This window comes from Aedes aegypti, chromosome 1, assembly GCF_002204515.2.
Source record: "Aedes aegypti strain LVP_AGWG chromosome 1, AaegL5.0 Primary Assembly, whole genome shotgun sequence".
NCBI classification, from domain to species: Eukaryota; Metazoa; Arthropoda; class Insecta; order Diptera; family Culicidae; genus Aedes; species Aedes aegypti.
This window is the reverse complement of record NC_035107.1, coordinates 16,031,538-16,056,552: the sequence shown is the minus strand read 5'-3', so window position 1 is coordinate 16,056,552 and position 25,015 is coordinate 16,031,538. Positions and strand designations below refer to the sequence as shown.

Sequence of the window (25,015 nt, the reverse complement as noted above, 5' to 3'; positions counted from 1 at the left end):
AGTAGATAAGCACATGCATATCCACAACAAACTATTGCTTGACATCATCACAGTTTGAATTGGATTGGAGAATGTTAATAGAGATACTGGATTAGATTTTATAAATTAAAATACAGAATTTATTGAACAAAAAAACACTTTTAAAAGTGTTTTGAGTCAAAACAAACATGACAAACACCATTATGAGTTGATAATAATGGGTATAAAATTATATCTCTTAATAGATATCTGTCGATAATCATGTTTCGACATTGAATTCACCATAAATCAATCTTTTTTGGAACATGAATAAGTATAAATCGAATTAAATGAATTTGTGACTTTGATTACAAAAATGATTCTGAATTATAAAACTGTTTTTTGTTATGAGGTTTGATACCGGATTCATGTTCTACTATAGCTAGGCCATCAAGCATACGTACCGAACTTTTTATAGTTTCATGAAATCTCGATTACTTTTTCAAATCGACGTAAGTAACTTTCATATGGTTTTGAGAAAATTAAATCAGAAGAATCACAACCTGTCTTTTAAAACTGTTTTAAAATTAATCAACTTTTTAATTTTTTTTCGCCGTGTACATCGTTTAAATTTTGCATACATTAAGCTCGCGTTCAAAAACTAGGGAGTTCCTGTTATTTCCCACAAAAAAAATATTACAAAATGATAAGCCGATTTATTCAGTTACTTTCGACGTTTTTCTACCAGTGTAAAATCGGCTCAAGTAGTGTTTTGTTTTGATTCGTGGTTAAGTCACTTTGTCTCTCCATACAGCGGGGCGGCGAAAGTAGTGGTTAGGTTGCGAAAGTTGAGAATCTTACTTTCGTCGTTTTGTAAATCCGGAAATTAAACGTTTTAAAAGTGAAAAATCGAGTTGGTTCAGAGCGCAACGTGTAGAATTTCGTCTGCGAAACACGTAGAATCGATAAAGTAAGTTTGTATACTTTTTTGACTTGAGTCTGTTAGAATAAGTTTTCGAGAAATAGTGATAGTAAAATCCCTGGCCAAGAACACAGGGTTTGACGGTGCCAAAGTAGAAGGTGCACCATAATAATACCCGTCTGTGAAACATATCACCTTACCAATACTTTGGCACACCTCTAACGGTTCATGATTTTCATGAAACGGCTGCATTCAGGCGGAGGATCTGTTAATATGTTTCGGCATATTATCAGGTCCTCTTCGAACGGAGGGACCGCCAGGGCTCATTAGTTACTTATAAACCTGTGCTGGTTGTTGATGGTTCAGTTCGTTTACACGAGCTGTACAATCCTTTGTACTAATCAGTAATGGTGGTTAAGTTTCGAAGCCAACGTGTGTTCAATCGTTTTATAATGCAACATAAGAATGTGTGTTTGGTAAAACTCTGCGTTACACTCGTCGTTATGAAATTAGTGATTGTGAGGGTGCTAATATTGATGTTTAAAAAATGCATTGTGATGAAAATTTGAAAATGGCATTGGAAGTGATTGTGGTAGTTTTGTTAAATATACAAATAATAATTATATGGACCCTACTAGTTTAACAATGGTCATAATACATTTTGCAATCATTTCTCTGAAGATAAACACTATGGCCTAGTTCTTCACACATGTATGATTTTATAATGACAGTGAGTGCAAAAGAATGGATCGAAGTGATATTTTTTTCTGTAACTTTCTTGATCGTAGTGCTAAATCGTAGTTTTGTAATTTATGTTGCTGTAGATAAATAATAAAAAAATAAATTGAATATCTTTTAATTACTTTGTAATGATAACAGATGGTAAATGATAATAACAATGAATTTATATGAAAATGGTGTAATGTAATTTTGATGAAAATTTGTAGTTGTGATAGTGAAATGTGATATACCTAATGGATAATATATCTGAAGTGTTATACGAAAGTTGATGAGTGATATTCAGTGGTATACGTGATAGTGTCGATAGTGAGTGATGGAATGAAATGGGGAATGAGGACCTTTTAATAAAACTATTTCGTTCTTCACTTCAACCACTCTAGTAGCATTTCGGGCCTTATCATAGGTTGATAGTAGTCTGAACTACTAGACTGCAAAACTACGGTAAGGGCTGATTGCTGCTAGGGTACACAGTGACCATTTGAGCAACATTGCTTAGGAACGTCTGTGTGATGAACGCAATAGAGGCTTATAAAAGCAAATGCTGGGAAGGAGCTTAGGGCAGATTAAAAGTGCCAGTACTACCCCTATCGCTACCGACAAAAAAAAAAATGAAATAGTGATAGTAAAACATATTGTTTGTGAGCGTTTTGAAAGTGCTAAAATCTCATCATTTTTTAATATTCGAATATAAAGCCTCAAATACTCTCGATTGGAACGAAAACAGCTCCGAGATGAAGTGTCACACTGATACTCCTTAAATTCGCATTCGTTTGAATAACATAATTTTTGTTATTTCTTTTAGTACGTCGCGGAACCCGCACTATCACAGTTACCCGCATTGTCAAAGATACCTCGTTTTACGATACTAAAATGTATGTGTCCATGTTGGATATTGAAATTGTTGTGTCTATTGCCCTACATAAGTGCAAAGTCGTGAATAAAAGTGCGGGATTACGTTCATCTTATGACAAATAATTGGAGTGATGACGTAATGTCGATCCGAAGTAATCGAGCCCTTTTATTCAAAACCAGGCACATCAAACCCCAAATATAATGTGCGTATTGCATATGAGTAGATTAGTGACTGCACAAAACTTGTATCACGATGAGTTTGAGACCACATTAAGGCTATATAAGCCATTTACTGTTAATCATGTTATAGCGAACCCTCTTTCAAGACTCAAGATAAGCACATGAATACAGCCTATACTGCCGTGTGTATCCATTTCTAGGAATTCCTATTCTGATAAGAAAACTATGCCGCATACGTAAAATATTACTGATTTGATTTAGAAAGAAGAATACAAAGCGTTCATATGAGCTTTTCTGAAGTTGAAAGTGAAATTTCCATTATATAAAATACGGCATACCACCATGGGCTGGTCACATTGTGTGAGTGTATGTAGGAAATGATGCTTAATTTAAAACATCTAAGAATTCATTCATGTTAAAGATATGTCAAATTGGTCTTTGAGCCGTTAAAAGTCATCATATTAGTGTAAATCTAATAATCTCCTATGAACCCATGTATGGGGAAGGGCCAAAAATACAAAAATCTAATCTATTCAAATTTTTGCCGATGGAAGATTTTTTAAAATGCCGCAAGCTTATTTTGACTACTAAGGATAACTTTTAGTGGAAAAAGATCGGAGGTTCATGCAAGTTCGATAATATGTGTGTTTCAGCACACCGTGCGATATCCATAAAAAATGTGTAGGAATAATCGGAGGATATCTTTAACAAATTGCTGAAGTATTAACTGGTGTGGAACCTTAAATGATGTTTTGAATACTAGATTGTGTTTTTAATAAATCATTGAAAAATGTTAGGAAAAACCCCAGTAATCCTTGGAGAAATTCATAGAAAAAAATCTAACTCAATAATGAAACAAAGGTCGAATTTAAGGAATTACTTGAAATGTTATTGATAATCCCTCGAGCAATTTTCTGAGCAATTCTTTGGAATACCGTAAATAAAATAGCGTAAAAATTCTTGTCGCGTTTGTTGAAAAAAAAAAAAAATGAAGCCTGAACGAATTTAAGCAAAAACTCTGAAATTATCCTTAGCGGATTCCCTTGGAAAAAAATCTGTGGAAATCTTTGGTAAGTCTGTTAGAGTGACGACTAGAGAAATTCGGTTGAAAGGTTAGTGAAAAAATATCTAAAAAAATGTTCAAAGTAATCCCTGAGAAAATTACTAAAGGTAGTAATGTTGAAGTGCTCAAGGATTTCCTGAAGCAAATTCTGGAGAAATTCCTTAAAGCAACTTTGAAAAATTACTAAATTAATTGGTAGAGACATTTCTTGAAGAATTTCTGAAGAGAATCCAGTATTAGTTTCGGATACTACTGTAGATTAAATCCCAGAGATACCACTAGGATAATTCCTGAAGCTGTTATTGAGAAATATGAGAAGAAATTTTGCATCATAATTATCTGCAATCAAGATTAGGAGAAAAAAGCTTTGAAAACCATTTTGGTCAAAATAGAGACTTGAGAGCTTTCATCAAAAATAAACTTTTTAGAGATTTGCATAAAAATAAAGACCAATTCTCTAAAAAGAAACCTGCTACCGGCCCTAGATATGTTATTGCTAAACTCAAATAGCGGCACAGCCGCATTTTTACGATTGAAGAGAACTTTCTTGCAAATAATAGTTGCTCTGAATTTTGACGCTTAAATCCTTTGTCGTGAACTCATTATACCATGAATTACTGCCTCAAAATAATTTCCCTGATTGTGATCGAAATTCCCTGAGAATTCCAGGTTTTTTCCAGGTTGAATAAAATTCCCTGATAATTCCAGGTTTTCCAGGTTTTTCGAGGTAGTAGACACCCTGTTATAGCTCTTGTCCTACTTTTCCCCGAATGTCGTTTCTCTGAATGTCGGTTCCCCGAATGCCAGTTCCTAGAATGACTCGTTTCCCCGAAAAGTGATGCAGTTCAAATAGGTGCTATAATAGTCTTTAGTGACTGGAAGGTAATCCTTCCAGTACTCATGGTGGAAAAATATTCAGGACGGTAAAACTCGAAAGAACCGCCAATTAAATAAAGAATGGTGCATATCAGATGGCCCTGAAATGTTTAAAGTTACGACAAGTATGAGTGCCACAAACTTTTCGGGGAAGTGGACTTTTTGTTGAAGCGGGATATTCGGGGAACTGGTATTCGGGATACTGGCGTTCGAGGTAACGACATTCGGGAAAAGTAGCACAACCCATCAAAGTAACTGCAGCAATCGATTTCTCTTTTCGCTGATAACTTGAATAGATCATTGTTATCAATTGCCGCCATTTTGTCAGTTGGGAACAACAAAATGTCTAAAAAATAAAGAAATCTTTAAAGAACAGCCTATGTATATAAGAAGGTAAAATTTGTTTCAATTTCAAATCCACAGTTTTTATGCCTATAATTTGGGTACATCATATTATAAAAAAATCCAATGTTTGAAAGAAGGGTAAATTAGAGCTAAATATATCAAAATCTTCAGTGCAAAAAATTATTCCAAAAGCGAAACTCAAAGAAGAATTAATATTTGAAAGAAAGGTAATTTCTGCATAAATTATAAAATATTATTGACAATAACTTTCCTAATATGCTTTAGTTTATTAAAGAGCATATGATAGTAGAATAAAGTGACATTTTGTATCAACCATTGTCAATTATTGACTCCACAACAAGCCTGATGTCATCAGAAAGATTCAATAGAAACGTAAAAACGAATCTCATCTTAAGAAATTCTTGGTTTCAGACTCATTATACCAAACGACTATTATGCCAAACGACCATTATGCCAAACGACTTTATGCCTAACGGCTTTATGCCAAACGACTTTATGCCAAATGACCTACCACCGTTATGCTCGATATAGGGCTGATTGTCTTCAGTTTCTCGAATGTCATACGATTCCTAGGCCTTGTTCGTTCCATCTACCTCACGACGCTCCTCTGCGTCTTTTTAAGTAACCATAGTTGCAGGATTGTTGTCCGGCATTCTTGCAACATGCCCCGCCCATTGCCTACCTGTCTAGCCTTAGCGACTTTTTCGATACTGTGGTTGCCAAAGATTTGCGTCAGCTCGTTGATCATTCTTTTCCTCTATACGCCGTTTTCATATAGTCGCTAGAGATGGACATAAGCAAAGCGTTCAAAAACTCTTAGCGCTTGATTTTCTTCAAGCAATATCCACTTCTCGTGCCCGTAGATGACCACCGGTCTTATAGAGGTTTTGATATATGTTGCACTTAGTAAGGAGGTGAATTTACCAGACTTCAAGGTCTTGTGGAGTCCATCCGACTTCCGGCAATAATGAGTCTCTGCATTTGGAGAGTTTACAATAAAGAAATAGTTTAATCCAGAATACGAAGCAACGTAAGTTTAGAATCTTAAGCTAATCTAATTCAGAATCATGAGCCAGTTTTGCTCAAACTCCTTGATTTGTTATGATTAAGATATTATGCAAGTTCAATCGAGCTCTACTCAGACTCCTCAAAGATAATTTTGTTCAGATTCCTCAACTAGCTTAGCTCAGAACCCAGACACACTTACGTACAGAACTCTGAGCTATTGTGGACATTCTGAGTTGATTAAGCTCAAAACCCTGAGCAAATTTGGCTTAAAGCACAGAAAAAGTTAAGCTCGTAATACTAAACTATTCTAGCTCAGAATTCAGAGACAGTAATGATCAGACCATAAATATATCAAAATCCTTTACAAGATCACAAACGAACCTTACGTTGTTCTGTGATAAGGATGTGATGATTTGGTTTGAACTATGGTGATGAATCATAGGAATTCCGTTCGCATACCACTACAACTTTGCGTTTCCTATAAGATCCTTTTCACACGCCATAATTCTACACAACCATACCTTTGTCTTAAAAGTTTAAAACACATTTAAAGGCCATGCTTACCTGCTACCCCGGCGGCTGCTCCAGGATTCACTACGCTCTGGGTGGCGGCACCACTACAAACGTTGCTCGCGCCACCTACACCACCAGCATTCCGTATGTTCTTGCCGCCCTTTCCCTTGCCCTTGCCCACCCCTGTCACTGGTTGACGGCTGGCACCGAATCCGGACACGAATTGATTGCCACTGCCGGAGCTACCAGCTGTTGCCGAACCGGGTTGACCCGCCTGCGACACACGTTTAAGCGAGGGCGATGATTGGCATTTCAAAAGCATGCTTCGTCTGTAGCTTTTCACGAGTACAATACTGCCCTTGTTACAAGGCACTGACAGGGGTTACTTGGATTAGAAATCGAGAAATTAAAGAAAACGTCTTCACTTTCACTTGGCACAATTGCGATTCGGTCACACAGTAGGCCGTTCACTTTTCACTGCTAGGTTCTTCCTAAGTGGGTTACTAGGATAATGATTCTTCCTTCACTGAATCCTCTTCACCATAGTACAATTTCCCCGAAAAATAGGCAACAAATCACTCTTCTCGATAAAACAGATGTTATCACTTAGGTTGCTACCCGAAATGCGACCTTGCGTTTATCACTAAATACCTGAAACTGATGTTTTTTTTCTCTTCGTTGGTAAACAACACGCACACACACGCACGAACACGAACACCAACAACCGACGCTTCGTGGAGTGCTCACTCACATTCCCACACACGCGACACAAAAGGATACTCCCGAAACCGCGATAAAAGTCCTTATCTTCTCTTCTATTCCCCACTTTTTCTCTCGGTGAGCTTCTATCGCTCTCGCTCTCTTTCTCTCTCGGAGCCCGCGCGCTCTCTCTTCGTCCTTTTTCGTTTGAAACTTGTTTCCTTTTTGTCTTCCGAACGATATGAAGTTCGGTAGTCACGTTGTCACACCGCAAACACTTGTTGCGGCCGTTCGTCCGCCAGAACTTTTTAATGACCGCAAACTTTCACTTTTTTCTGGTTTCGCACCCGCCTACTGCCACGCTGACACCGGATGCTGACGACGGTCGTATCTGCGGGAGAAAAAAAAAAAACAAAAAAGAGGAAGAGGAATGGAATTAGAAATCGGCAGGCGAGGATGACTTCTTCCTTCGTTTTAATATTGATTCGAACGATTAAATTAATTGAAATTGATGGATTGGGGGTGGCGAAATTCTCCCAAATATCAATGAAACTTTTTGGGAGAAGGACATCGGATGGTTTTGCTGGAAATGCTTCTAATTGGTAAAAAATCATTCCTCTAATTTATTTTTCAATAATTTGAAGCTGGAAAACAACAAGAAAGACAATTCCAGGAGCGTTCGATTTCGAGTGAACATTTCGGAGCGTGCATGATGAGCCATTTCTTTGTGTATTATTTTGTTTGAGGACCTTTTTTTAATTGGATATGTACTGCTCCCTGAACTAGTACATCGTTCAATCTGTATTACTGAAGGATTTTATGAACAGACCCTATAAAAGCCAGATCAATGTACGTTGAGCAAGAGTGTGGAGCTAGATTAGCTCAGAATACTGAGCTAGATTGGCACGGAGTGCTGAAATCAACTCATAATTTCAAAATACATTAGTTGCAGAGATAGATTAGCCCATATCAGTTCGAAATGTTGAGCTAGCTTAGCTCAGAATGCTTAGCTAGATTGGCTTAGAATACGGAGCTAGTTTAGCTCAGAATTTTGAACTAGATTCGCTCAGAATGCTGAGCTTTTGAGCTCAGAATACAGAGCTAGTATAGCTTAAAATGCTGAGCTAGTGTATATCAAAATGCTGAGCTAGTTTAGCTCAGAATGTTGAGCTATGTTAGCTCAGAATGCTGAGATACACTCCAGTGCAAAAGTTTGGGTGCATCCCCTGAAAAACATACAAAATAGTTTTGTCCATATCTCTGTGATTACACGTCCAATTTAAACTTTCTTTGGCGCATTTGAAAGGCAATGAGTTATTCTTAGGTAATTTTCCAAAAAACAATTTTTGAACTTCGGTGACATTTTTCAAACAACGCACTGAAAAAACTTCAAGTTATCGTGCAAAAGTTTGGGTTCACCTAAATTTACTTAAAACACGAAAATTCTGTGAAACCAATCATGTACGTGCCATTATTTGCGTTTGAAAAAATTATAAACTATTAAAATCGGTTGGAAAATGGCAGAGATGTTTTGTGTGCGGCTCAGGTGAACCCAAACTTTGCACGATGACTAGTACAGAATACTAGTACAGAAAATCCAAAAAAAATTGTTGGGAAAATAAAGACGAAGTAAGAATGACTCATTGCCTTTCGAGTGCACCATAGAGAGTTTCAATTGGACGTGTGGAGATATAGACAAAACACTTTTTTATGTTTTAAGAGGGTGAAACTAAACTTTTGCACGGCAGCGTATATAAGCTTGAACTCTGAGCTAGATAAACTCTGAATGCTAATCTGAATGAGGCAAAAACTCTGAACTACATTCGCTCAGAATGCTGAGCTAGAATAAACTCAGTATAACGATCTAGATAAGCTCAGAATGTTGAGCTAGATTTACTCAGAATGCTGAGATAGGCTAGGTCTGAATTCTGAGCTAGGTAAGCTCAGAATGCACAACTAGATTAGCACAGAATTCTGACCCAAATTAGCTCAGAATGCTGAGCTAGATTAACTCTTGATATTGAGCTTGATTGGCTCCAAAAACTGAGCTAGATTAACTCAATATACTGAGCTGAACAAGCTCCGAATGGTGAGCAGGATAAGCTCAGAATACTGAGCAAGATAAGATCAGAATGCTAAGCAAGATTAGCTCAGAATGCTGAGGTAGATTAGCTCAGAATGCTGAGCTAGATAAGGTCAGAATGCTGAGCTAGATAAGCTCAGAGTGCTGAGCTAGATTAGCTCGGAATGCTGAAATAGATTAGCTCAGAATGCTGAGATAGATTAGCTCACATTGCTGAGCAGGATTATCTCAGAATACTGAACAAGATTAACTCAGAATGCTGAGCAAGATTAGCTCAGAATGCTGAGCTAGATTAGCTCGGAATGGTAAGCTAGAATAGCTCAGAATGCTGAGGTAGATTAGTGCATAATGCTAAGCTAGATAAGCCCAGAATGCTGAGGTAGATTAGCTCAGAATGCTGAGCTAGATAAGGTCAGAATGCTGAGCTAGATAAGATCAGAGTGCTGAGCTAGATTAGCTCAGAATGCTGAAATAGATTAGTTCAGAATGCTGATATAGATTAGCTCACATTGCTGAGCAGGATTATCTCAGAATACTGAGCAAGATTAACTCAGAATGCTGAGGTAGATAAGCTCAGAATTCTCAGCTAGATAAGCTCAGAATGCTCAGCTAGATTAGCTCAAAACGCTGAGTTAGATTATCTCAGAATGCTGAACTAGATTAACTTAGAATGCTGAGCTAGATTAGCTCAGAATGCTGAGCTAGATTAGCTCAGAATGGTGAGCTAGAATAGCTCCGAATGCTGAGGTAGATTAATGCATAATGCTAAGCTAGATAAGCCCAGAATGCTGAGTTAGATTTGTTCAGAATGCTGAGCTAGATTAGCTCAGAATGCTGAGCAAGATTAGCTCAGAATGCTGAGCTTGCTTTGCTCAGAATACTGAGCTTGATTTGCTCAGAATACTGAGCAAGATTATCTTAGAATACTGAGCAAGATAAGCTCATAATGCTGAGCAAGATTAGCTTAGAATGCTGAGGTAGATTATCTCAAAATGCTGAGGTGGCTTACCTTAGAATGCTGAGCTAAATTAGCTCAGAATGTTGAGCAAGAGTAGCTCAAAATTATGAGCTAGATAAGCTCAGGATACTGAGCTTAATTACCTCAGAATGCTCAAAAAGTTGAGCTCCATTAGCTCAGAATGCAAAGCTTGTTTAGCTTACAATTATGAGAAAGATAGTTCAGCAAGTTGAGCTAGATTAGTTCAGAATGCTAGATTGCCTGACGTGATGATTAACTCAAAATGTTGAACCAGATTAGCTCTGAACTGTAAGCTTGTCTGTAGATCAAAATTCGTAGCTATTCTGGCCGAGCATACTAAGTTAGCTTAGCTCTAATGTCTTATGTTTTTCTGACATTTTTAACGTGAGCTTTTTGAACTCAAAATCCATCACTTAGTTTACTCTGGAAGCTTTAAGATAATTAAGCTCAACACCTTCATCTGATTTAGTTCAATTCTTGAACGACTCAGTTCGGAGACCTGGACTGACTGATGTAGCCTAGAATATTGAGATAGACTAGCATAAAATAGTTTTGTAAGAAATCCTGGGTGGTGTAGCTCAGAACTTCAGCTCATAATTCAGAACATATGTTCAAATGAATTTTGTTTGCCAATGATGGAGTCTTTGATTTCGTTTGTAAGAGCTTTGTTCATCATCGTGAACTTAACGGACCTTTCAAGTGTATCAGTATGCTTGTTACATTGTTACATTTCATTCGAAAATGTTCAAGAGTTCTAAATTAACCTTCTCTTTCCCATGGTAGCTCAAGGGCTCTATCGATTTTCGACAAAGACTGAAAACTGAATCAGATAAATACAATGCAATAGTTACATAAATATGATTCTATACACATGAAATTAACGCAACACTCAATTAACTGTTCCAATAATAAAACTATTGATAAACAATATGTTTTCTATTGAAAAACAAGTAATTTGTTTTTGGGCTGATTTCGAATAATTTAGCCTATTTGTTCAAGCAATTTTTATGAAAACGCCTTTTTCGTAAAGAAATAGTCGATTAGAGACGTGGGTTAAAAAAAAGGTTAATCATATAATTGTTACGAAATTGTTAATTTAAAGTTGTTTAAATTCCAGATTTCTTTCCCAAAATCTTTTTTTTTTTTCTGAAATTGAATATTTTCCAATAATTTCAAAAATTGTGCATGAAGCATAGTTCAGGTAGCGGCTGAGTGCCTTGAACATAAGAAATTAAAAAAAAAAACTTTCCTGTCAAAAGAGTTTAGTAGTTTAGGAACCAGAAAGAGACCAACGGGAATAAAAAAACGAATCCTAACAGTAACCAAGAGAAAAGAGTTCGATACGACCAGACATTTATCAGAGAATATTTCAAAAACTTGTTTTAGAAATTTCTCGTGACGTTACGACGAATAATTTTTCCAGGTTAGAAGAATAGATAGATAATAACTTTATTTGAGAGATTTTCTTGTTTCTTTCAAAGTTCATTTTGTGATTATTTCCCATGAAATCTCTTCAAGTTTTTTCTTCCCAAAAATAATAATAATAATTTGAGTATATCAAAATAAAGCCTGGATTTTTTATTTTCAAAAAAATAACCACTGACAATACCTCAGAGATTCCAACAGGAATTCCTTCATATATTATTTCTGATTTTTTTTTTAAGAAAACCTTAATTTTCCAGGTTTTTATCCAGCGATTCTTTCATCAGTTTTTTTAGAACATCCTCCAAGGTTCTCGCTTAAAGCATGTTGGAATATTCAACCAGAAACTACTCCAGATGTCTCAAAGAATTTCTCTGTATTTTCTATAAAATTGTCCCTCAAAATTTCTTTAAAATTTTAACTTGAAATTTCTTTAAGGAAACCTTCAGGAATTATTCCAAAGATTACTCTTAAGATTTTTTTGTGAAGTCATCAAATAATTTTAAGAGATTTCTGAAGGAGTTTTCAAAAAAATTACAAGCATTCTTCGAGGAGTTTTCTATGTATTTCTTTAATGAAATGTGAATTAAATTTTCCTGGAAGCTGAGAAATTGATGAAAAAAAAAAATCGTGGCGTATTCCTTAAGCAAATCTTGGGGTAACTCTTGAGGAAATTTTACAAGATTTTCCAAATTATTTGATGAGATAAATGAAACAAAAGAAAAAAATCGATTGAATCAATTGGATAACATCCCGCATGATTTTGTGAAGGAACTCCTGGAAAAACATAGAACGAAATCCTAAAACAAATGAGTAGGAATGATCGGAGGATTTCTTGAACAAAAAAAAAAAAAGCTGTAATGTTAACTAAACTTTTGAATATGCCATGGGGATTTTTTGAGTAATTCATTGCAAAATGTTTGGAAGAGCTCCAGTAATTCTTGGATAAAATGCTGGATAAATTCCTAGAAAAATAATCTAGGGAAACTCAATTATGAAATACAGATAAAAGTTAAGGAATTATTTGAAATGTTCTTAATAGATTCACTCGAATAACCCCCCTGACGAATTTTTGGAGCAATTCTTTAGAATAACCGTAGATACAACGGCGTAAAAATTCTTCTCGGGTTTCTTAAAAAAATAAATTAAAAATAATCCTTGAACCAGAGGCGTCGCGTCCGCATGTGCAACATGTGCACTGCACAGGTGGCAACTCGCTCATCCAAACCACCTACAATATGACTGCTTTTGGAGTTCAATATAATAATTCTTCCAACAAAATTTATCCCATTTCATGTTTTTTTCTATTCCTGATAGGTTGCAACATAATTTTCACCTATCAATTATTAAATTTTTGCTAAGCAAATGAAATGCAATAGCTGGTTCATGCGATCTGAGACCTAATTTTCCTAACGCGCTTCGCGCGATGTATGCTCCGCAACATTTTGTTCCATGCTACACTTTGCTGCTGTGACGATGGAAACCAACGCGTGCACTCTCATCGGGAAACGCGCTGCCTTGTATCGTACACGCAATCCTGCATATGTGGTAGAAAGCTTTTTGAACTACAAATGCCAGTGTGTTAGTAGCCAAAGCGTCCACTCTGGCCGGTGCACAGTTTTGCTACAACAAATTTGATCAGTTCGAGCGTGCGGATGGCGAGACAAGAGGAGAGAAATCAGTCCACGAGAGAGATCCATTTTGCTTGCTCTCACGCTTGTGGTGTGAAGTGCAAGCGTGATTTTTCTGGCGGCTGGCGGTAGGAAGTTTTTGCTAGTTGGCTTGGCACTCAGTACTCACGCTGTTGCTTTTTGTTGTTCACTGGTTAAAACACGCGCTGATAACATGCAGCATTAGCACGGTGGTACTTACGGTGGCCAATCAGATGACAACCAGAAAACTAACTCAAGAGCGGTCGCGTCCTTCGTAAACCCCAGCATCTTCACCTTTGTAGTATGTTTTAAAAGTCAGCATATTTCATGACGCGTGCACTAAGCAGGATAAGTAAAATCACACACACAATATTGTTTTTCAAAAAAACTCTTAACGGAATTCTAAGTGTAAAAAAACACAACTATGGTATGAAAAAAGATACTTCAAACTACAAATTAAGCGTATGGAACGATTAAATTATATTGTGTTTCTATGCTTTTCAAGAACCTTTACCTAGGTGGACCATACTGCCCCTATGGACCCTACACGATGAAACCGATATTGTATTTTTTTTAAGATTTCCTAAAACGGGGTAAACAGAAGAAGTAGGGCGAATAGAAACAAAGCGACCTATAGTTAGGAATGCTACTATTATGTAATCACAATCTTCAAAAAAAACACCCTGAAATATTTTTGTTACATTAGTTTGATAGAAAAAAAAGTATGGTCAATTTTCAAAATAAAAATTTTACTATATTTTTCATACAAATAAAGAAGAAAATAATAAAATCTGAAGTATGTTTGATAGCTCAAACATTTATTTTCAATTTCTAAGATGATCAAAAATGTAAATAATGTTTGAGTATCTTATTTATTTATTTATTTTTCACAACTGAAATGTGAAAACACATTTTGACTTTTCTTCAAGATGTACTTAGAAAGTGGTTATTTTTGAATTGAAATGAAAAAAAAAGTACTGATCGTTACTGAACAGTTATTCTATTCGTCAGTGCTGCTGAAATCGTTACTTATGACCCGCATAATTAGAATTATTTTTATGTTCAAATTTACAATTTGCCCATAATCATGAAAAATTGGTAAAATAGAAAAACTATTGGTTTAATTGATAAATCAAACTCAACAACCCGAATAGCATATGTTATCTTAAACGTTTTCAAACAACTGAAAAATTAGAAGAAAATTATATTTGAACACACATTATTATTAAAAATATTTAGAATCCGCGGTATACCTAATAATGACAAAAATAAAATGATACTAATTTAGAAGTGCACAGGTTGACAATGAGGCCACGCGACGCCTCTGCCTTGAACAAATTTTACCAAAACTTTGGAATGAATCTTTGCAGGTTTTCTTGGAAAAAAAAATCTGTGGAAATCATTGGAAGATCTCTTAGAGTAACGACTGAAGAATTCGGTTGAAAAATTAGTGGAAAATATCTGGAGGAAGTTCTAGGAGGTAGTCTTTGGACTTTGTTCAAAGTAATTCATGAGAAAATTACTGAAGGTAGTAACATTGAAGTGCTCGAAGATTTCCTGAAGCAAATTTTAGAGAAATTCCTTAAACTCTCTGTCTGCCCCTTGAGGTCAATATGACCCCAGAGAACTTCGATAGTTGTAACTTGTTAGTGAATCAATTTGCGAGTTTTTTTTTTTCACACATTGGTGCGTATCCAAAGTTGTTTGTTTCGCACATATTTTTTCTCAAATATCTTGTAAAATAATTTTCTAATATTATAAAATTGGGGGGATTAGAAAATAAGGTTTTCTGTGATAGCTCCATCATGCGGTGGAATTCCCAACTAATCAATACTTACTTACTTTTGCTGGCTCTACGTCCTTCAAGACATGACCTGCGCCACAATGTTACGCCAACTAACTCGGTCCATGGCTGCTAACCTCCAATTCCTCGATCGCCCCCCCCCCCCCCCCTTCCAAGATCCTGCTCCACTTGGTCAAACCACCTAGCTCGTTGCGCCCCCCTTCGTCTTGTACCGGCCAGATTTGAGTTGAACATCATTTTTGCGGTATTGTTGTCCGGCATTCTCACAACGTGTCCCGCCCATCGTACCCTTCCAGCTTTGGCGACTTTCGTGATACTGGGTTCACCGTAGAGTTGCGCAAGCTCGTGGTTCATTCTTCTACTCCATACGCCGTTCTCACATACTCCGCCGAAGATCGTCCTAAGCACACGTCGTTCAAAAACTCCTAGCGCTTGCAGGTCCTCTTCGAGCATTGTCCACGTCTCATGCCCGTAGAGGACTACCGGTCTTATTAGCGTCTTGTACATGGTACACTTAATACGGAAGTGAAGTTTAACAGACCGCAAGGTCTTGTGGAGTCCATAGTAAGCACGACTTCCGGCAATGATACGTCTTCGAATTCTATGGGCTCCAGAAGAAACTGCGGTCAAGAAAGATTCACCCCCGCACCAAATGCACGATGTACAAAACGCTCATAAGACCGGTAGTCCTCTATGGGCATGAGGCGTGGACTATGCTCGAGGAGGACTTGCAAGCTCTTGGGGTTTTCGAACGCCGAGTGCTAAGGACGATCTTCGGCGGCGTGCAGGAGAACGGCGTGTGGCGGCGAAGGATGAACCACGAGCTCGCTCAACTCTACGGCGAACCCAGTATCGTGAAGGTAGCTAAAGCTGGAAGGATACGCTGGGCAGGGCATGTTGCAAGAATGCCGGACAACAACCCTGTAAAGATGGTGTTCGCCACGAATCCGGTCGGAACAAGAAGGCGTGGAGCGCAGCGAGCTAGGTGGATTGACCAGGTACACCAGGACCTGGAGAGCGTGGGTCACAGCCGAGGATGGAGAGAAGCGGCCATGAACCGAGGGAATTGGCGAAATATTGTTGGCGAGGCTTTATCAAGATAATTGATGTAAAGCCAAATAAGTAAGTAAGTAACGTCTTCGAATTTCTCTGCTGCAGTTGTTATCCGACGTTATCAATGATCCGAGGTAGACAAATTCATCCACCACCTCGGACTCATCCCCGTCGATCGTCACGCGTCTGCCTATGCGAGCTCTATCGCGCTCGGTTTCTCTAGCCAGCAGATATTTCGTCTTCGACGTATTTACCTTCAATCCAACCCGATCTGCTTCACGTTTCAGCCTGGTATACTGTTCAGAAACTATCTGGAACGTTCTTCCGACAATGTCCACGTCGTCAGCGAAACAAATGAACTGGCTGGATTTATTGAAGGTCGTGACCCGCATGTTGAAGCCCGCCTGGAGGCAGTCGAACCAACCGTTCCGTCGATTTGCTTCCACGAACCCAATGGCACCTTCCGCTGCGTTGTTTATGGCTGCTTTGAGACTACTCCAGCAGTACTCAAGAGGGACTTCGGTGAGCTTTCCCTCTTCCGGCAACGCTGCTTCAAGGCTTTGCGCGTAATCAGTTGCGACTTCGGGTAGCTTGAGTCGTTCCAGATTGTACCGTGGCGGGCGTCGGTACCGAATGTTGTTCACAACGGAGAGTCGTTGTCGCACTTTAACCGTCACTAGGTCCGAATCGATGTTTGCGCCGCGATAAGTTCTGACGTCGATAATGTCCGAGAAGTGTCTTCCATCAGTCAAAACGTGGTCGATTTGCGATTCAGTTTGCTGGGGTGATCTCCAGGTGTACCGATACGGGAGGCTGTGCTGGAAGTAGGTACTACATATGACCATGCTTTTGAAGGCGGCGAAATCAGTCAGTCTAAGGCCGTTTTCGTTCGTAAGCTGGTGAGCACTGAACTTTCCTATAATCGGTCTAAATTCCTCCTCCTGGCCAACCTGAGCGTTGAGATCTCCGATAACGATTTTGACATCATGGCTTGGGCAGCCGTCGTATTCACGTTCCAGCTGCGCGTAGGAAGCGTCCTTATCGTCATCGTCACTTGCTAGGTGAGGGCTGTGCACGTTGATTATGCTGATATTGAAGAAACGGCCTTTGATCCTCAACTTGTACATTCTGTTGTCGATTGCCCTCCACCCAATCACGCGCCTCTACATTTCGCCCATCACGATAAAAGCTGTGCCCAGCTCATGTCTGTTGCCGCTGCTCTGGTAGATGGTATAACCATCCCTATACGTATGTACCGTCGACCCTTTCCAGCAAACCTCCTGCAGCGCTGCGATGTCGAACTTGCGGACCCTCAATAATTCGGAAAGAATGCGGGTACTTCCCAAGAAATTGAGAGACTTACAGTTCCATGATCCGAGTTTCCAATCGCTAGTCCGTTTTCGATGCCTGGGTCTATGCCGATTGTTCCGGTCCGAATTTACATTGTTTGCTTCCTGTACTGATGATTTTTACGGCTGGCTTGTAAGGCCTGCACCAACCCCCTGTCTCGCCGGAGGATCATCGTGCACAGCACTGTTTAGAGTTCCACGCTGGCACTAGGACGATGATTAGCCGATCCTAACATGGAGAACAGACGCTCTGATAAGCTACACCCTCATTTACCACCCCAACTAATCAATGTGCAACACAATAGTCCTATCCCTGTTGCAAATATTAACCGAAGAAAGTGTAGTTTTATGTAAAACTGTTTTTGAGATATAGCAGAAAAATCGAAATTCTATTTGAAATTCCATGAAGTTATTACGATTTGAAATTTGGGGTCAATTTTACTCCCCGCACAGACAGGAGGTTAAGCATTATTTGAAAAATTGTTGAAAGAATTGGTAGAGGAATTTCATGACGAATTTATAGAGAGCCCTCTGTTAGTTCTAGACAGTATTTTGAATGAAATCCCTGGAGAAACCACTAGGATAATTCTGGAAGCTGTTCTTGAGAAATATGAGACTACTATTACTGGACTGACTGACTACTGTAACACGTGTAACAATAGTGGCTCAAGCGATTTTATGCTCAAAAATAAATTTAATCTCTCTTTCTATATTTTTTTCCCATATAGAAGAGGTTGAAATCTTTCCGTTGACGCCAAAAGATCACTGTTAAGACTTTTCGTTATTATGTTATGATTTTTTATTGCTTAGGTACTCTACTATTGGCACCGGCACCCTAGAGATATAAAAAATGTCTATCATGTTTTGGTAGATTGATAAAATTTCATACACGAAAGGATCCTCACTTTTTTACTCGATTGAAGACAATTTTCTTGCAAATAATGGTTGCTCTGGGTTGACGCAAAAATCCTTTGTCGTGCACATACTCTACCATGAATTACTGCCTCAGTAAAATTTCCTTGGTTATGATGGGAATTCCCTGATCACTCCAGATTTTTCCAGGTAGTAGACACCCTGGATACAATCCAATACTTGAGCCAATTCAGCTCATGAGTTAAAATAGCTCAAACAGATTATAGGCAATAAACTATACATTTTTCTAAAAACCTTTGCCAACATTGCATATACTGGATACTATCCAAGTAACCAGTAAGCACGATAAAGCGGCACGGTAACAGCATTATATGCGCATATAGGGTAATCATTTGATGCTTGTCAGTTTTATATACGCATATAATGCTATTATAATGCCAGAAAAGGCGAAATAGCGTGCCATTATAGTGCCAAGATATAACCGTGCTTCTCGGCACCACTAATGCTGATATAAGACCACGTGAGAAACGTCAGTTGTTTTCGCCAGGTTTTTAGGGCGAATATTTTGTGCTTTCGCGTACGCAGCCAGAGAGCTTTCGCGTATGCGGCCAAGCAACTGGTACACGAGGTAAATAAATGAATGAATGAAAACGGAAACCTCTAATAGTATGCAAAAAATGTAATAAAATGATACAGATAGTACTTCTCCGTATCAGACATATTCGTTTTGGTAGTTTTCATCCTTTTGAGAACTTGCAATTGCCACATATTGATCCTTGTTTTATGATGATGAAATTCCTCATTTTGCGTCTCGAACCTGCGACACCCGTATTGTTGAGTTGTTTTCCTGCTCCTTTGCTCCTACGGCCACATAAGATGAATAGTATTGGAAAGAAAAGTGACCAATTTAAACCATCGCTTTTCCCCGTCATAAAACCTGCAATTGTAGTAGTGAGAAGATTTATGTTTGACTCCCTCTTACCACTATATGCAAACATAAAGCACGTGGTATATCTGTCAAAACACTGGATGGCATTTAAACATGCCCTGTATTCGAATATAAAGCCAATATAGTGCTTATTTAATGCCTGTATGCATCAGGCTTAGAAGCATTAATGATGCTGTAATAGGGTTTCTATGCAGCGGAAGTGCTGTTATAAGGTGTGTAAGCATTTGTGGTGCTATTATAATGCATGTACGCATCTATGATGCTGATTAAGGGCTTATTATTAGTGCTTATGGTTACTTGGGTACTTCTGTACTTGTTGCGATTGAAGTCTTTCAAAGAGTCCCGAAAATTAAACTGTTTAATATTTAGAGAAAAAAATAAGTCTTCCATTCAGGATTTCTTCGGTTTATTTTGCTTTGTGGTATTAGATCTCTAGAGATACATCTAGTAGTAGGCACGAGTATGCTTATGCATAGGAAAGGGAAGACAAATTCCAACTTGAAAGGATTCGGGACCCTGCTGAGAATTAAGGTGAAACAGTTTGGAATCAACTTCTAAGTTTGCACTAAAACACAAATCCAGTGAACCTCTTTGCCACAAATTGGCGAATTTTCTACAAAAGCACAATATTTTGTGAAAAAATTGCTCAATGGTCTTAAAAGAATAAAAAATCTTGTGAAAGAATCTTCCTTTTGAATAAATCAGTTTCGGCTGTAAATATTAACGAGTTTTATCCTACTGTAATTGAATTGTTAAAATTATAAATTCTAAAAAATAACAAAAAAAAATCGTAGAAAAAAATGCATGTCTCCTGAGCTTAACTAATATTTTAAGCAGTTATCAATCGAGCACTATTCAATAAATGATCCGCATTTTCATGGATATCCTGCCTGGATTGCTTTCGAAGCTTACTAACTTAAAGGTATTCGTTCGAATTCAATGTTCGGAGCCAGTTGGGCTCAGCATGTCCAACGGACTTTCTTTGGGTTAATTCAGAATTTCGGGCAAGCAAGTGTTCAATTGAGCACTATTCAAGAGCCGATTGAGCTCAAATTGTGGAACAAATTATTTTCTGATTTTGATTGGAATATACTATTAACAGCTATGTAAAACTGTTCAAAAGAAAAAAAAAAAAGACTGCTTTGTTGGTCGGGATGTATAATGTTGTTTTAAAGTCTGACACATTTTGAAAAAATACTGCCTGGATTTCCAGTAGGTATCTAACGAACAGGATGTCTGAGGCTAGGTTGCTCACAACTGTATCCAACTACCCCCGGTTAAATTCTGATTAGGTTCTTGAGAAATACTACTCAGGGTTGTTTGTTAGTCAAGGTAGTAGAGACTTTTCAGTCATTCTAGTCCAGATATGTGGAAATTTAATCAACCTTTCTCACTATGTCTAATGCATAACATTCACCGGATTGGATCGCAATCTGATCTTGAGAAAATATAGTTCTAGGATAAGAGCACTGCGTGAATTCTTATGATGAAAGCGTTTCTATGCTCTCGAGTCAATTCAGCTGTGAGACAGGGAAACCGAACCAAATCCGTTCCGCCACTAAAGAGCATTTTCTGCTTTCAATGGTGTTTTATTTTGGAGTTCAGTCGAGTTGTCGACTACACATGGTTTTGATGCCCTAAAGTCAATCTAGCTGAGTCAGCCCAGTTCAGACTTCCTGAGAGCCAATTCAGCTCACAATACCCAATCCGCTGATGATGAAATCTGCTCACCTTTTCAAGCTCCCAAGATTTATAAAATACTGTCTACTGACGAAATGCTGCCTTTTGAACTCCAACTGTCGACTACAAATGGTTTTTGAGGCTCTGAAGTAAATCTAGCTGAGTCTGGTCAATTCCGACTTCCTGCGAGCCAATTCGGCTCACAATATCCAAATGCTGCGTTCGAGTGAAACCTATTCAGGTTTCAAATTATTGAAACTTCCACAAGGAATGCAATGCATTCCAAGGAAATCCTGCTAAAGCTTCAGACTAAGCAACTGAACATAATTTTTGAATCCGACTCAGATTTGATCAGAATAAGATTGAACATGTCCGCCGGTCAGTATGCCTAATCTGACAAACATTATAATCTACATGCCGTACACCATACTCTTCAAACACGTCTTGGAACAACAGAATTTGGATCGTCGTTCCAACACCAACTAGCTAACACCCGATGTTTGTGATTGTTTTGTGTATTGTTAGTGATCCACCTATGGCTCTCTAATCACATGCAGTGATATACCTGTTCCACCATTGCGAGTCCCAACTAGGGATCCTTCATATGAGAGATTAGCAGACTCTTCAGCAGTTCTGAGTTTGCTTAGCGTCGAGGATAATGTTGTCGCGCGGACATGGCTTTCTCATTGCTAGGAATATTAATTTCGTTCCATTATATGGTTTTGAGCTACATTTGCTCGATTGGCTCTCACTTTGCCAGCAAAGTAAGTTTCCGCGAATCTCTCTTCTACAGGATCGCTAGTTCGAACTTGTTGTCACGTCATCTTTGCCAATCCATCTCTGAGCCGTCGAAAGTTTCGAATTGGAGCCCCCTCGATGACGCCAATAGGCAAGAAGCGAGGCACAGATAGTGCCATACATCGGAAGAGAACAATGCATCCTCGATTCTCTACGGCTGGCAGCGCTGCAGATAAAGCCTGCTTCGTACGACGTAACCGAAATCATAAGATTGGGACTTAATTCTCTGATAAGGATGGCTTTGGGCAATTGTCAACAAAGGGTCAGCTCTTGGGGGGAAGGTTTGACGCAAGCTTGTTGCCATAGAACCGCCCGCAACAGGACAGATGATGGTGATTGGAGTCAATTTTGATTGATTCATTGCAAGTTGGATCAAGGGTTTAGCGGGAAATTGATAATTCGCAGCACTGCGTCATTCTATCCACGTAACGAAAGCATCAATATCTGATGGCATTGGTTTACAAGTGTCATGTCGTGTTATCGATCCGGTTTCCGACGCACGAAGTCTAATTATTTCTTGGAAAAATTTGCGTTTCAATCATCCCTTTGCACTGGGGATAGAGTCAGAAAGCAATTACTAATGGATAGGAGAGCAACAGTAATATTTCGAACATGACATTCATTTTTATTTCGAATCTCTGGTGGAAGATTCTCTAGTTTCTAAGTGAAAGCTTTGTTAAACCCTATTTGAAGCTTTTCTAGCTTTTTAGTGAAGATTTTCAAAGCTTCTTGATTAAGCTTTACAAGCTTCTGGTTGAAGCTCTTCAAGTTTCTATTTGAAGCATTTCAAGCTTCTGAATTAAGCTTTGTAAGCTTTAGGATAAGCTTTCCAAGCTTCTGGTTGAATCTTTCCAAGCTTCTGGCTGAAAGCTTCCTCTGTTGGAAGCTTTTCCAGCTTCTGTTGGAAGCTTTTCCAGCTTCTGTTGGAAGCTTTCCCAGCTTCTGTTGGAAGCTTTCCCAGCCTCTGTTGGAAGCTTTCCCAGCTTCTGTTGGAAGCTTTCCCAGCTTCTGTTGGAAGCTTTCCAAGCATCTTCTTCCTCCAAAAAGCTTCCTTTGAAAAGCTTGGAGAGCTTCCTTCAAGAAGCTTTCTTTCTAAGAGCATCTTGGAGGAAGCTTTCCAAGCTCCTTGGAGGAAGCTTTCCAAGCTTCTTGGAGGAAGCTTTCCAAGCTTCTTGGAGGAAGCTTTCCAAGCTTCTTGGAGGAAGCTTTCCAAGCTTCTTGGAGGAAGCTTTCCAAGCTTCTTGGAGGAAGCTTTCCAAGCTTCTTGGAGGAAGCTTTTCAAGCTTCTTGGAGAAAGCTTTCCAAGCTTCTTGGAGGATGCTTTCCATGCTTCTTGGAAGAAGCATTCCAAGCATCTTGGAGCAAGCATTCCAAGTTTCTTGAAGAAGCTGTCCAAGCTTCTTGGAGGAAGCTTTCCAAGCTTCTGTTTGAAGCTTTCCAAGCTTCTGTTTGAAGCTTTCCAAGCTTCTCAGAGGAAGCATTCTAAGCTTCTTGGAGGAAGCATTCCAAGCTTCTTGGAGGAAGCTTTCCAAGCATCTTGGATGAAGCTATCCAAGCTTCTGAAAGGAAGCTATCCAAACTTCTGAGCTTCTTGGAGGAAGCTTTCCAAGCTTCATAGAGGAAGCTTTCCAAGCTTCATAGAGGAAGCTTTCCAAGCTTCTTAGAGGAAGCTGTCCAAGCTTCTTGGAAGAACCTTTCCAAGCTTCTTGGAAGAACGTTTCCAAGCTTCTTGAAGCAAGCTTTCCAAGCTTCTTAGAGCAAGCTTTCCTAACTTATTAGAGGAAGCTTTCCAAGCTTCTTGGAGGAAGCTTTCCAAGCTTCTTGGAGGAAGCTTTCCAAGCTTCTTGGGGGAAGCTTTCCAAGCTTCTTGGAGGAAGCTTTCCAAGCTTCTTGGAGGAAGCTTTCCAAGCTTCTTGGAGGAAGCTTTCCAAGCTTCTTGGAGGAAGCTTTCCAAGCTTCTTGGAGGAAGCTTTCCAAGCTTCTTGGAAGAACCTTTCCTTCTTGGAAGACCCTTTCCAAGCTTCTTAGAGGAAGCTTTCCAAGCTTTTTAGAGGAAGCTTTCCAAGCTTTTTAGAGGAAGCTTTCCAAGCTTCTTGGAAGAACCTTTCCAAGCTTCTTGGAAGAACCTTTCCAAGCTTCTTAGAGGAAGCTTTCCAGCTTCTTAGAAGAACCTTTCCAGCTTCTTAGAAGAAGCTTTCCAGCTTCTTAGAAGAAGCTTTCCAGCTTCTTAGAAGAAGCTTTCCAGCTTCTTAGAAGAAGCTTTCCAGCTTCTTAGAAGAAGCTTTACAGCTTCTTAGAAGAAGCTTTCCAGCTTCTTAGAAGAAGCTTTCCAGCTTCTTAGAAAAAGCTTTCCAAGCTTCTTAGAGGAAGGTTTTCAAGCTTCTGTTTGAAGCTTTCCAAGATTCTTAAAGGAAGCTTTCCAAGCTTCTTGGAAAAACCTTTCCAAGCTTCTTAGAGGAAGCTTTCCATGCTTCTCAGAGGAAGCTTTCCAAGCTTCTTGGAGGAAGCTTTCCAAGCTTCTTGGAGGAAGCTTTCCAAGCTTCTTGGAGAAAGCTTTCCAAGCTTCTTGGAGGAAGCTTTCCAAATTTCTTGGGGGAAGCTTTCCAAGCTTCTTAGAGAAAGCTATCCAAGCTTTTTGGAGGAAGCTTTCCAAGCTTCTTGGAGGAAGCTATCCAAGCTTTTGAAAGGAAGCTATCCAAGCTTCTGAAAGGAAGCTTTCCAAGCTTCTGAGAGGAAGTTTTCCAAGCTTCTGAGAGAAAGATTTCCAAGCTTCTGAGAGGAAATTTTCCAAGCTTTTTGAGGAAGCATTCCAGGCACCTTGGAGCTAGCATTCCAAGTTTCTTGGAGAAGCTGTTCAAGCTTCTTGAAGCAAGCTTTTCAAGCTTCTTAAAGGAAGCTTTTCAAGCAGTGAATGCTTGCAAAATGAATTCCAAACAAAGAATGATTCCAGCACATGTTTAAAAGCCTTGAAAGCACTAGACATTCTACCGATTCAAGCCCGGTAATTACAACCGTTTAGTCGACAGTCACTCACTTGTCTAACCACTGAATGTGCTTCCAATCTGCTACTCTCTGCTTCTATTCCACCGGGTAATTTCGCTTGTTTTGGCCAATCAAGAAGTGCAGCCAGAAGCTACATCATACTTATTATACTTTTACGCTCGGCAAGAGTTGGCTCGTTCGGTGCTGTTTGTT

At 38.8% G+C, this 25,015-nt stretch overlaps 1 protein-coding gene across 1 annotated transcript in view; it reads right to left on the bottom strand.

The window, feature by feature from the left end:
• The window catches only part of LOC5574714 (nuclear factor of activated T-cells 5), a 429,601-nt gene that overhangs the window by 387,432 nt on the left and 17,154 nt on the right, over window positions 1–25,015 (bottom strand). The window contains exon 2 of the mRNA XM_021839021.1: window positions 6,531–7,569. Within this exon, the coding sequence (XP_021694713.1) occupies window positions 6,531–6,801 (271 nt within the window). The 5' untranslated portion in view covers window positions 6,802–7,569. The remainder of the gene's footprint in view (window positions 1–6,530; window positions 7,570–25,015) is intronic.